Here is a 14,808-nt window from a genome sequence, read left to right as displayed (position 1 = left end):
ATCATATGAAAATCATTGGTAAATGTTTTAACTTGTTTGTGATATCAAAAACCCTGGTGTAATACTTTCCCAGTAATACGGAGATTTCTTCATTGAAATCAAATATGTTGTTACATACACAATTGATTCAAACAAGTTGAAATATATAAACACCATAAGATGGTGACAAGGGGACGTTTCTAAAAATGGATAATTAACAATTGGAAATGAAAAATCATCAATTTTATCATAAATTTTTGCATTAAGCTTCCTGTTAAAGACATAGATATCAAGATCCAGGAAAGGCAGTGTTCATTGTTAGTATTAGCTTTATTCAAAGTCAGGTCGGCAGAATAAATCTCTTTAGTGTACATACTGAACATTCTGAAGTATGCACAGCCTCCAATCATTAAGTACACTGTGTTCGGAATAGCATATTGAGTCAAATTCTAAAATGCAAGTCTTTGCCACATATCTATCAATTTGCTAATAAATATATTTTATTCCCTGAATCTTTCTGCACTAGCATGACTAGTAGCTTACCCTGTACAATTTTGTAGAATTGGCTAGTTCTACTGATAGTTAGGGAAATAAATGTTTTATTTTAAACATGCATGTAAAAAAAAATGTCTTTGATGTAAGTTAACTCTATTTGAAGAAAATTATAGATGTTGCTTTTTTTTTTAATTCAGAAGTACTTCATTTCATCTAACTGTTTTACAGGGACCAGTGATATTCTGTTCTTTGTGTGAAAAAGAGGGTCACTTGAAACAATCTTGTCCTGATGATAAGCTACCTGAATTGTCTGCTCTTCCAAAGCTGACAAAGTCTCATAAAGATGCCCTGTCATCATTGCTAAAAAGAATACCTGGTAAGTGACAGGGTTGTTTAGGTTTTTTAGGTTCATCACTATTAGCCTCTTATCTATTGAATAATTATATGTTATTACATATTTTGATCATGATTGAAATTTGTATCAGGTTCATGTTAGCTGTCTGCTGCATTTTATACTATTTAATGCATTTTCACATTTATTATATTCATCACTCTTCTACCATGTATGAAATATTTGTTACATTTCCTAGGGAACAACAAATTACATGAATCAAAGCTTTCTGTGATATTAGTTATGTAAACATGCTATAACCTGTAATGCATTTCACAATTCATCACTCATCAACTTTAGGTTAACCTGATACTCATATATTCTGAGACAAAATGACAAGTATAAAACTATTTGGAAATACACAAGAGCTTCATCACTTATAAGACAGAAATATTCATATGTTCAGTATTATGTCATTGTGCAAGCAACAATCAATCAGTTACAGCTCTTACATTAATGCTAGCAAGACAAATCTTTGTTTGGCTTCCTTGCTTTGTTTGTATCAATGTTTGCTCTAGCATGGCAATTAGCTTGTATACATCATACTTAAGTTTTATTGGGCGTTATGTTTGGGGTTAAGGACACTAAATTTTGAAACATCACAGGATGCGGTTGTATGAAGCTGCGACCTGCGGAGCATCTGGTAAATAGATGCTAATCATGGGCAGCAATTGATAGATTCAAATAATTTGCTTACTGGCCTAATAACAAATTCTTTGTTTGTATTTGTAGGGGAATATGGTCCAAATGAAGTAGAATTACAAGAAAGAGAGATGGTAAGAAGAGAATTGGAAGAGTTTATTCAGGAACTTTACCCAGGTCAGTTCATATTTTGGTACAGCAGTTCTTTTGTATTTCACAACAGTGATTCATAGAAACTACAATGCACCATCTATTACACCATTATAATGAGAATTGATTTAAATCATAGCTTAGCACGTTTGAGATTTAAGATTTTTAAAATATTCCCTAGTGTTGTAATGATAAGCCTAGAGATATCCATGTCCTGAATTGACAATTGTAATACCCAAGTGCTATTTCAACCAACTTTTAACTCAGCAAAGGCGTGTGCTTAGCTGAATAATCATGTGTTGACTGATTTCATTTAATTCTTTTTCTACACCTTGAGAAATATACATACGCATATTACTTTCCTTACCAGTTCAGACTTCAAGATTAAAATAAAACTAACCTGTAAAAGATGCCTGATCATGTGATGCACATGGAAGGTCTGCTTGACTATACAGTCCAGTGTTTGTGAAAATAAGCCCTAACAAACAATATTCTCCTGTGTGAAATAAATATATATATATAACTAAATATTTGATGTTTGTCACATGATTTCCTAAGTTTGTTATATTTTACCTTGATTTGTATAATAGATTTGATAGTTGGAAAAGTACTGTCTAACTTACCCCTTTTCATTTCAAAGATCTTAACCTCAAAACCAATTTTAACAAAAGTTGAATAATACTATAATAGTGAGTCTAGATTTGAGGTAGATGAATTTAATTATTGTCTGTAGGGAATAAGACTGACATTTGACATTAATTTAAATAAAGATTAAGACACCACATATACTTTTTGTACCAAAGCAAAAAGAAACATTTTTCCTGTTGTTTATTTTTAGATTCCAGAGTACATATGTTTGGATCATCTTATAATGGTTTTGGATTTTCCAAAAGTGACTTGGATCTTTGTGTTACATTTGACAAGCATCCTACTGGAGAAGTAAGAACAAACAAAACTGCAGTAGCACATTACTTTGTGTTTTTGTAGAGCTCTGACATTTTGTCATGGAAGAGTTCTTCAAATCTTTTTAACATGGTGGTTCCAGAAGAAAATGTGCTGGTTTGCACTATTATTTCTATTGTGAAATACCTAAATTGTGTCTTTTCTTTGTAAACTTTTGGTGATCAGAACGATGTCACTGAACCTTTGGACCACCACTGTTCAAGAACTCTGATTGATCTTACATTCCATCTTTGGCATCATCAATATCTAGTATAAATAAGAAATTATAAGATGTGGTATGATTGCCAATGATGCAACTCCACCAGAGACCAAATGACAAAAAATTTAACATATAAAGGTCACCCTATATTGTCCTTCAACAATAAGTGAGACCCCTACATAATAATGAGCTTTAAAAGCCCTCATAATTACATGTAAAATGTACAGTCTGTGGTTCAATTTTTTTTTAAATTAATAACTTTGTCAAAATGGTATAACTACTTTTTGGGGCCATGTGAGCTTTTTCCATCACTTGGCAACCATTGTTTGTTGTCTATTTTATTTCACAAAGATCATTGTGCATATATATCTCCTCTGAAAATACTGAGCCAAGTTTAACCGAATTTGGCCACAATCACATAGCTAAAAGCTGAACATAGTAGTCAATAGTAAAAGTTTTGTACTATTAATTTGCAAACTGCTATAAATAGAGAAATAGAAAAAATCTGGCCAAAATGTTCAAGATTAGTAATGATCAAAAGACAGTATCCAAAGCAAAACTTCCTCAATAAAAATAGGCTGCCACAAAATATCAAATAGCGCAGGAGGTTTCAGTATCCAGAGCAACTTTGTTGAAAAAAAATTGTTTTTGTTTTTCCATATATTCCTGATAAAGGTTTTTATTTAGAGTTAACATTTAGATACAGTTGGGGATGAAAAGTGTACAGTTTTTATAGACACCAAAACTATGTCAAACCTTGTTGTTTTTTTTTGTGTTTTGTGAGCAATTTTCTTATGCTTTTTCAGGGTCTTGATATGGTACACTTCATTGAATACATTTCTTGCAAGCTTAAAACGCATCGTGGACTCTATAATGTGTTCCCAATAACATCAGCAAAAGTTCCAATAGTAAAATTTAAACATCGAAGAACTCAGTTAGAAGGTGACATCAGTATGTATAATTTATTGGTATGTGTTAATTTACAACTCTTACTTTTACTGGAAAATATTATGATGATAGATTATTTTTCATTATTACCTGTCCTCTTTTTGTAAATATGAATCTAGCTGCGGTATCGTAGTTCTTTAGGTCCTTTTGTTATTTTTTGACTATTTGCGGACGGTCCGCAAATAGTCAAAAAATAACAAAAGGACCTAAAGAGCTACGATACCGCAGTTAATATGAATCATGCTTGTGCTGATTATATTTTTTAGTGCATGTTTTCTTGGGTATGTTCTAAACAAAAACTAATCAAAGATACTAGGCTTATAATTTGGTATACAAAAAATGGTTGTTGTTTTTTTAAATGATATGAAGAAAGTTTGATTTCATTTGAAATTAGTACAAAAAAATTATTTATGTCAAATACAAACCTATTAATTAACCTTATTTTAACAACTAGTTTATAGAATAAAACCTGATGTGAGCAAAAATAGTTGACCTGTTTTTTAATTGTATTGTAATTCAAAGAGACTTCTGATATCTATATACCAAAATTTTCTTCTGTAACACTTGTTTGATGATCTTAGTGGATTAATTTGATATCAATACACAAATACTTTTTAAAGATCCCATTAGGTTTAAGACAAAAGTTTACTTCTGTGCTTCTGCCAGTATTTACTGCTTGTATACTGTTACAGGTGTAAAATTGCTTAGTTGACCTTACTTTAGTTTCTATGAAAAAATTAGTAAAATGTTTCCTAAAGGATTATTGGATAAAGGTGAAAATTAGTATTAGAAGTAAAGTGCAATTTTAATTGATAAAATGCAGAAAATGTCTAATGTTTAAAAAAATTTCAATCTTTTATTAAACTTTTGTCTAGTTGAAAATTAAAATTAATTATCCTAATGACCAAATGTAAGCAAATATAGGCATCTTATGGCCTTCAACAATGCGCAAATCCATACCTTATTGTAAGGTATAAATGGCCCAAGCATGACAAAGTGTTAAACAATTTTTAAAAAAATATATGCTGATAGTTGATGTGTTTTGCATATATGTATAAAGCTATTTTTTGTCTTGCCTGAGACAAAAGTTGAAGTCTTTCAGACACATGGATTACTATCAAAGATCAATGTTTTAAGTTATGGATTTTTATTTTTGTACATTAGGCCAAAATGAAAAGGTGTGTTTCCTGGCTCTTGACACACTCAGAAAAAAAATAAAAATACTTAATTTTTTTTCAAAAATGTCTAATCAGCACCATTTGTATAATCCTTCAGAAGGATAATTAACTAATTGCCAGCTCCTATAAAAATTATGTGCTTGCAGTTCAGTTGATGGAATTTAACCATAAACCTAATATACAAAGGTCCATGACAACTTCACTCTTAAATTTTTAAACAACTGTAACAGTTATGAACTTGATGATGAGATAGATGTGCAAAAAATCCTGACCTTTCTACCCTATCTTAGGGAACATGCAACAGGAAACACACCCATTTTCTTTTGGCTTGAATCCTAGAGTAAATTGTTTTGCCTTAAATTCAGTCAAATCATGATATACGCATATTAAACATTTAAATTTTTATTTTTTTATTTTGTAGGCATTACATAATACAGAAATGGTGAGAATGTATGCTTCCATTGATCCAAGAGTTAGAATTTTAGGATATGCATTGAAGGTGTTTGTGAAGGTATGTGTATCCAATTATGGTGTAAATTGTAAGGTTTTTAAAACCTGTTTTCGGGACGTATTATGGTGTACTGTTGTCTGTCAGTCTGTCTGTTCGTCATCAACATGTCGGACATCTACTCAAAACACTTAAACCAATTTGAATGAAACTTTCATTAATTGTTTATATCTATTGATCCTTTTGTTTTTTATAAATTTTAAAAGTTTTGCGGTTTTTTTTTCATTACAAAAAGGTTGTTTTTTCAAACAATAACTCTAAAACACTTTCACCAATTTGCAAGAAACTTTGGTGAACAGTTTATATATCCCTTTCATTTTTTAGCTCACCTGGCCCAAAGGACCAAGTGAGCTTTTCTCATCACTTGGCGTCCGTCATCGTCATTCTTTAACTTTTACCAAAATCTTCTCTGAAACTACTAGGCCAAATTTAATCAAACTTGGCCACAATCATCACTAGGGTAATAAGTCGATGACCCGCCTGCCAACCAAGATGGCCAACATGGCTAAAAATAGAACATAAGGGAACAATGCAGTCTGAAACTAAAGCAAAAGTATAATGTTTGAATTATTTCATGCATTAATTGTAAAAAAAAATATCAGGTAAGCGACACAGGCTCCTTGGAGTCTCTAGTTATTGTTTAGTGTGACACTGCAAGGTTTAGGAAAACACTTAACAGCATGTGCACATGCTTCTATTCCTCTCAGCAGGGTTTAGAAATATGAAATGGTAACATTTTTTACATATATATTGAGACACTTTATAAAACATTTCAACAGAGTCATCTCCTTTTGGTTAAGGTATTTATTGTTCAATTAGATTTATACTATAGCTATTGTTCTGTGTTTTCTTTTAAGACATGTAATAGATATTCATCAGTCATTGATTAAAAATTTATATAAGAAAATAATTTATCTTCTAAGTTGCATCAACTCTAAAAACAGCATGTGATGTTATAAGAATATTGCATGAATATTAAATATATTGGCTCAGTCATTATCACTATCTTAGTCAATACCACTGTCCTGTGGGCCGTCCATATATCACGAAAATGACCAATTTTTCAAGAACTATTATATAATTATTATATTGCAGATATGTGATATTGGTGATGCTTCAAGAGGAAGTTTGTCATCATATGCTTATATCCTAATGTTAATTCATTATTTACAACAGTGTAAGCCACCAGTGATTCCAGTTTTACAAGAGGTCTGTTGATGTTTTGTGATTAATCTTAATTATAATCAAATACAAATAAAATAAAATAAAATAGAAAACTAAGTCATTAATTAACAAATGTGTATCAAACATAAGTTAATAATTGAAATCATATAGGTATTATTTTAGTTTATAATGCTCACTGAAAAAAGAGGAGTCTATTGCAGCTGATATTTAATATATGCAAAAGAATCGATAGTTAGCTGTTTTACGCTCATTGACAGATTCAATACTTATTCAATGAAAATGTGATATGGAATTTAAACCCTCTATGATTCTGTAGATTGACAAGCTCAATTTTTAATGTGCTAGTTGATAAGGTAACAATCAACTGTATATCAGACATGTCACCCTACCTGGACACATTATTCTGAATCAGAGATAACAATTAACTGTATGTCAGACATGTCACTCTACCTGGACACATTATTCTGAATCAGAGATAATAATCAACTGTATGTCAGACATGTCACCCTACCTGGACATATTATTCTGAATCAGAGATAACAATCAACTGTATGTCAGACATGTCACCCTACCTGGACATATTATTCTGAATCAGAGATAACAATTAACTGTATGTCAGACATGTCACTCTACCTGGACATATTATTCTGAATCAGAGATAACAATCAACTGTATGTCAGACATGTCACCCTACCTGGACACATTATTCTGAATCAGAGATAATAATCAACTGTATGTCAGACATGTCACCCTACCTGGACATATTATTCTGAATCAGAGATAATAATCAACTGTATGTCAGACATGTCACCCTACCTGGACATATTATTCTGAATCAGAGATAACAATCAGCTGTATGTCAGACATGTCACCCTACCTGGACACATTATTCTGAATCAGAGATAACAATTAACTGTATGTCAGACATGTCACCCTACCTGGACACATTATTCTGAATCAGAGATAACAATTAACTGTATGTCAGACATGTCACCCTACCTGGACACATTATTCTGAATCAGAGATAACAATCAGCTGTATGTCAGACATGTCACCCTACCTGGACATATTATTCTGAATCAGATAATAATCAACTGTATGTCAGACATGTCACCCTACCCGGACATATTATTCTGAATCAGAGATAACAGTCAACTGTATGTCAGACATGTCACCCTATCTGGACATATTATTCTGAATCAGAGATAATAATCAACTGTATGTCAGACATGTCACCCTACCTGGACATATTATTCTGAATCAGAGATAATAATCAACTGTATGTCAGACATGTCACCCTACCTGGACATATTATTCTGAATCAGAGATAACAATTAACTGTATGTCAGACATGTCACCCTACCTGGACATATTATTCTGAATCAGAGATAACAATCAACTGTATGTCAGACATGTCACCCTACCTGGACACATTATTCTGAATCAGAGATAACAATCAGCTGTATGTCAGACATGTCACCCTACCTGGACATATAATTCTGAATCAGAGATAATAATCAACTGTATGTCAGACATTTCACCCTACCTGGACATATTATTCTGAATCAGAGATAATAGTCAACTGTATGTCAGACATGTAACCCTACCTGGACATATTATTCTGAATCAGAGATAACAATTAACTGTATGTCAGACATGTCACCCTACCTGGACATATTATTCTGAATCAGAGATGATAATCAACTGTATGTCAGACATGTCACCCTACCTGGACATATTATTATGAATCAGAGATAACAATCAACTGTATGTCAGACATGTCACCCTACCTGGACATATTATTCTGAATCAGAGATAACAATCAACTGTATGTCAGACATGTCACCCTACCTGGACATATTATTCTGAATCAGAGATAACAATCAACTGTATGTCAGACATGTCACCCTACCTGGACATATTATTCTGAATCAGAGATAATAATCAACTGTATGTCAGACATGTCACCCTACCTGGACATATTATTCTGAATCAGAGATAACAATCAGCTGTATGTCAGACATGTCACCCTACCTGGACATATTATTCTGAATCAGAGATAATAATCAACTGTATGTCAGACATGTCACCCTACCTGGACATATTATTCTGAATCAGAGATAACAATCAGCTGTATGTCAGACATGTCACCCTACCTGGACATATTATTCTGAATAAAAGATAACAATCAACTGTATGTCAGACATGTCACCCTACCTGGACATATTATTCTGAATCAGAGATAACAATCAACTGTATGTCAGACATGTCACCCTACCTGGACATATTATTCTGAATCAGAGATAATAATCAACTGTATGTCAGACATGTCACCCTACCTGGTCAACTTATTCTAAATAAAAGATAATAAGTTTTTGCTCTGATTCCTAACTACCACATGCAATGGGGAGAAGCAGCAAATATAAATTTTAAAGTTTTGGTTTGACCCAAAGCCACTACCGCCCTCACTTGAGACAAGGGCCCAATCATGAAACCAGATAAACAAAGTCTATGGTGTACTATTCATAGAGTTAAGGACAAGTATCAAGTACTTAATTTTCTGCTTTTCATACCAGAATCACAATGAGGCCTTTAAAATGTTTGTCGTTACCTACAAATGTATCGCAAAAATAACTTTGAAAATGTATCTCAACACACCATTAGTTTTGATTGGACTATTCAACTTTATATCAATATACATATTTATACTAAAACAAATGATATAAGTTTTGTTTGCATGAAAAAAAGATCCTATCTATGCATATTTTTTTTACATGGTTATTTCTGGAACAGCCCTTATTATCAATAATTATAATTTCGCTTCAATATTCAAATTGAATTGATTTCATTATGCCAACACAATTTATTTTTTTTAGATATTAAATAATCAATTAGTAGAATTAATACACATTTAAAGTAGTGTAGCTCAAATATACTACATGAACTAATTGGTTACTATTTGTTGGCAGTTATACTATCACTATGGGCCAGATAAACCAGAATTCCTAATTGATGGATGGAATGCTTGGTATTTTGACAACATGAAAGCACTTGTAAGTACAAAATTCTCTCTTAAATATAACTTAATGATTTGGGCTCTGACATTTTGTTTCAAGGAGTAACTCTGAAGTTGAATTATACTCGATGTTCCTATCTAGAAGATGTGGTATGATTGCAAATGACACAGAAATTTACAACTAAAGGTTACCGTACGGCCTTCAACAATAGGCAAAGCCCATACCGCATAGTCAGCTATAAAAGGCCCCGAAATGACAAATGTAAAACAATTCAAACAAGAAAACAAACGGCCTAATTTATGTACAAAAAATGAACAAAAAACAAATCTGTAACACATAAACAAACAACAACCACTGAATTATAGGCTCCTGACTTGAGACAGACACATACATGCAGAATGTGGCGGTGTTTAACATGTTAGTGGGACAATGGTGCAACAGTACAACATAAGAACAAACTATAAAATGCAGTTGAAAAAGGTCGATCAGATGGATACAAATACAAATACTACAGAGTGGAAATGGCTGGGTACTTGTATATCCCAACAACAAAAAGAATTTAAGTACAGATCTGAGCGTACTCACAGTTACTGACAGCTAGTTCAAAGCCACTAACAACTAATAAAAAAAATCATGCATCTAAGACTAAATTATAAATCAGTACACATCCAACATCCAATAGATTTAGTGTAAAGAAATCATAAACAGTCAAGAGAAACATGCACTTGTGCAATGCCAAGATACAAGTATCGACAGATTGTAGATTCATGAAGGTTGCACTTTGTAAATACAGCTGTTTCTCAAAACACGCCTCTTTTGGGGAGATGTTGAATATTCATAGAAAATTAATTTTGTTTACATACTGGTTCCCAGTTATGCTCTCTGTGTTCCATCTCACAGAGACATAACTTGGGAATGTTACCAGTAGATAAACATGTGCATATTGTTTACATTGAAATCTGTGGTAATCTTTCACTCGAGGTAGGGGTAGTTAAGAAAATAATTGTTAGTTTGTTAGCATTTGAACTTTCAATTCTAGGATAAGATTTTTTTTCAAAACTTCATAGTAAAAGTGGTACAGTTTTAGCCGTAAAAGGAGTTCCTATGGGAAGTTGCATTGTCAATATTTACAGAAATGCAACCATGGATGTGTATATGTATATAACAATAATATTTAGTTTGCTTTTAATTTACTGATAACAAAATCAATATTAATACCAATAAAAACAATATTCAATATGAACGAGTTGCGAAACATAAACACTGTAAGATGGTATTGTTTTCCTCAAGGTTTAGACATGCTCCATGTGGGTATATTGTACATCACAGTGCTTTAAAAATCCTACAAAATCTGAACAAAAACAAATTATGAATAGTAAACAAACAAATAATTAGTACTAGATCATGTATAAATCAAAGAATGAAATAAATTCTTTAATCTACAGCACTAGGATTTTGACAATATAAAACATTTTGAACAAATTGTAAACTTAGCATTCTTATGGGTTATGCCCTATTTATGAGCATTATGTTTTCTGGTATGTGGGTCTGTTTGTCCGTCAGATCATTTGTCCGTTTGTCTGTCCGTCTGTCCCGCTTCAGGTTAAAGTTTTTGGTCGAGGTAATTTTTGATGAAGTTGAATTCCAATCAACATGAAACTTAGTACACATGTTCCCTATGACATGATCTTTCTAATTTTAATGCCAAATTAGAGATTTTACCCCATTTTCGCGGTCCACTAAATTTATAAAATGTTAGTGCAGATGGGGCATCCGTGTACTATGGACACATTCTTGTTATTTTTAAAACTGATCCATTAATTTATGTATCTTAGACTTTTCTAAAAAAAAATTAACAATCGTGTGAAATGTCTTTTTCCTACTGGTTGATAAAGAAGATTTATTTTTCTGGTCTATCATTAATTTATACAGTGTATAAACATCTACTGAAACATAGAGATTTAAAAGGATTTTCTCTTTTCTATTTAAAAGTAATGTTTGTTTTTTTCATTTTAAATACTTTGTTATTTACACACTTTGTTTAATTACATTACAGCCAGATGTATGGTTAGGTTATGGGAAGAACAGGCAATCAGTAGGAGAATTATGGTCAGAATTGTTTTGTTATTATACTGAATTATTCAACATGAAAGAGCAGGTGGTTTGTTGTAGACAGATACCAGTCTTGACTAAATTTGAAAAGTTGTGGAATAGTCCATGTATAGCTATAGAAGGTATTATATAGTAGAAGATAAGAGAAGGTAGGAGTTTTTTTTAGGTTACCTGATCTAAAGTTAAAGTGTTAGCTATAGACATACCCCCAAATCCCTAAACTTTTACAAACATTTTGTCTGAATCTACTAAGCCAATAACATCAAAATTTGGCCACAGTCATCTTCATGGTATCTAGTTTAAAAATTGTGTCCAATGAACCCTCTGGTCAACTAACAATGCTGTCATGGCTAAAAAGAAAACAGAGGTAAAATGCAAATAAGTATATTGTGTCCTGAACCCATAACATACCACTTTAAAAACAAATAAGTGTAGAAGGATTAGTGCAATAAATGTGACAATAAGTGGTAATTATCTTCTGTCAGATACTACAATGCATGCTACACTACCAAACAATAAATAAAACTTAAGCATGGTGAACTAAAACTATACAGTAAATAAATATAGGAAGATGTGGTGTGAGTGCCAATGAGACAACTCTCCATCCAAATAACAATTTATAAAAGTAAACCATTATAGGTTTACAAGTTTACATATCTATCCTTGACATATAAAGTAATATATTTGTTATATAAAAATACTTCTTTATGGTGGTATTTTTTTTTCAAAAATAATGTTAATTTCAAATCAGTATACTTGACTGTGTTATTTATAGTTTATTATTTATTTAGAACTGCTTTTATTTTATTTTTTTAGATCCATTTGATTTAGGTCATAACCTTGGAGGAGGACTGTCAAGGAAAAGTAAGTATATACAGAGTATAAAGATAAGAAGATGTGGTATGATTGCTAATGTGATACTATCCAACAGAGAACAAATGACAAGTATGTAAACAACTATAGGTCACTGTATGGCCTTCAACCATAAGCAAAACCCCATGTAGTATAGTTACCCGTAAAAACCTGACATATGCTAAAAAATTACCTGATGCACACTGAAATTAGTATCTTACATTTATACCATTTACTTACTACCATCTTGTCTCAACCATTGCCAAAGTTCACTTGATTGATTCCCTGGATATTTCTATTATACTTGGTGAATTATATTATGATTGCTGATGGACTGACTATTAGAATAAATTGGGGGAAAAAACTTTTTTGTGATAATTTTCATATAATGCTTCTTCCTTGAGATAAAAAAATAATTATTTCTAGAAACTAATAACACAAAACGTTGTCATTAATGTAAACCTCAACGATGTCATAGGCATAATAGTGCTAAACAGATTATCAATGGTCTTTCAAACTCTAGAATGTTTCTTGGCCACGCCTACATCAGGGCTATTGCCCTTTGATTTAAGCTGCAGAAATCCTTCTCATTAAAAAACAGTCAATAATCTATTGATATCTTCGAATTACTTTTGCAATGACAAAAGGTTGGGTTGACACTTTTAGTAGTAATGATTTTAAAATAACTAAATCTGACTGCTTCTGAAATTGTGGAAATTATAGTGCAATATCACATCTGCATCACATCAAAAGATCTCAAAGCTCACATAACAAATAAAATAGCCATAATTCACTAACTACTAGTTATTCACTATGTAAAAAATAACTATAATGAAAGAAATTAAGTGGATATAATGCAAATATGCCCCTCAAATCTCATATTGAACTTGTATATGCTTTGAACTTCTGTAAAGGGGTTTAAACTTCTGCCTATATAAAGGCTATATACAATAAGATATGACCCAGAGATGGTGAGATATAACTATGAGTTTTTGAATTTTATTTAGATCTTAGTAGAAAATTTGATAAAAATGTCCCTGCATTTACATGTAAATAAAATGTATTATTAGGCAAAGCTAATTTTAAAGACACTGAGTGTATCCCAAACCGTGTCTGACCGACAAAATATAAGACAAAAAATCATTCCAACAGAGAGAACTTTTTAAGATTTTTTGGTTAAATATATAGTAGAAAAGTTCAAATTTCTGTTTCGGTCAGACAAAACCTAAATCAGTTTGGCACAGACTGGACACTATGTAAATATGTATTAATGTTATTTCTAGTGCAACATTTCATCCAGAAAGCATTTATAAGAGGAAGAGATTTGTACGGCAATCCTAGACCTGATTTGGGAATGAACTTAGAAGTATTGGCAGTAAGTATTAAAATCACATAATTTGTTCTGAGTTATTCCCGAAGGCCATGTTTGGTAGCTTAGATATCCAGAAATATGTAAGCTGTTATGTTCTCTTTGGTCCGGTTGTTGTCTCTTTGACATATGCCTATTTCCATTCTCAATTTTATACCTTCTATTTTCAATTATCAGAACACTCATTATTAGGTGTATTGTCCTTTAATGCTGATTTTGTTGGTTTTTGTTAAGCCTGCAACTTTTGTTGCAGAAAGCTCGACATAGGGATAGTGAGGCAGCGGTGGCTACGTAGGTGGCATTAGCTTACTTCTTAAAAGCTTTATATTTTAGAAGGTAGAAGACCTGGACGCTTCATACTTTGTACATAGATGCCTCATGTTACGAACTTTCCGTCAGTCACATGTCCAATGTCCTTGACCTCATTTTCATGGTTCATTGATCAATGTGTCATTTTCTTGGTTAATGTTGAGTTTATGTGACAGTTGTAATAAAGCTTTATATTTAGGTCTATTAAAATAATGTCAATGATTAGTAAAGAAGGCGAGACATTTCAGCATGTGCACTCTTGTTCCTATAAGTTTGAAAACTATAATGTAACACTAAATAATAACAAGAGTGCACACGCTGAAATGTCTCGCCTTCTTTATTTGAAAAATAGACCAAAACTCAAAAACTTAACTTTGACCACTGAAACATGAAAATGAGGTCAAGGTCAGATTACACCTGTCAGTTAGACATGTACACCTTACAATCATTCCATACACCAAATATAGAATACCTATTGCAAAAAGTATAAGAAAAAAAAACCAAAACACAA

General features: G+C 32.0%; 1 protein-coding gene across 2 annotated transcripts in view; it reads left to right on the top strand.

The window, feature by feature from the left end:
* LOC134725332 (terminal uridylyltransferase 4-like) overlaps positions 1–14,808 on the top strand; it is a 69,313-nt gene that overhangs the window by 39,791 nt on the left and 14,714 nt on the right. For both annotated transcript variants that reach the window (XM_063589067.1, XM_063589058.1), the window contains exons 12-21: positions 703–850; positions 1,598–1,684; positions 2,496–2,596; positions 3,626–3,787; positions 5,367–5,456; positions 6,549–6,662; positions 9,608–9,691; positions 11,712–11,889; positions 12,584–12,631; positions 13,903–13,994. In XM_063589067.1, coding sequence (XP_063445137.1) covers positions 703–850; positions 1,598–1,684; positions 2,496–2,596; positions 3,626–3,787; positions 5,367–5,456; positions 6,549–6,662; positions 9,608–9,691; positions 11,712–11,889; positions 12,584–12,631; positions 13,903–13,994 — 1,104 coding nt within the window. The remainder of the gene's footprint in view (positions 1–702; positions 851–1,597; positions 1,685–2,495; positions 2,597–3,625; positions 3,788–5,366; positions 5,457–6,548; positions 6,663–9,607; positions 9,692–11,711; positions 11,890–12,583; positions 12,632–13,902; positions 13,995–14,808) is intronic.

Source organism: Mytilus trossulus, chromosome 1, assembly GCF_036588685.1.
Source record: "Mytilus trossulus isolate FHL-02 chromosome 1, PNRI_Mtr1.1.1.hap1, whole genome shotgun sequence".
NCBI classification, from domain to species: Eukaryota; Metazoa; Mollusca; class Bivalvia; order Mytilida; family Mytilidae; genus Mytilus; species Mytilus trossulus.
Note: the sequence above shows the minus strand (reverse complement) of the source record. Positions and strands in the feature narration are given on the sequence as shown.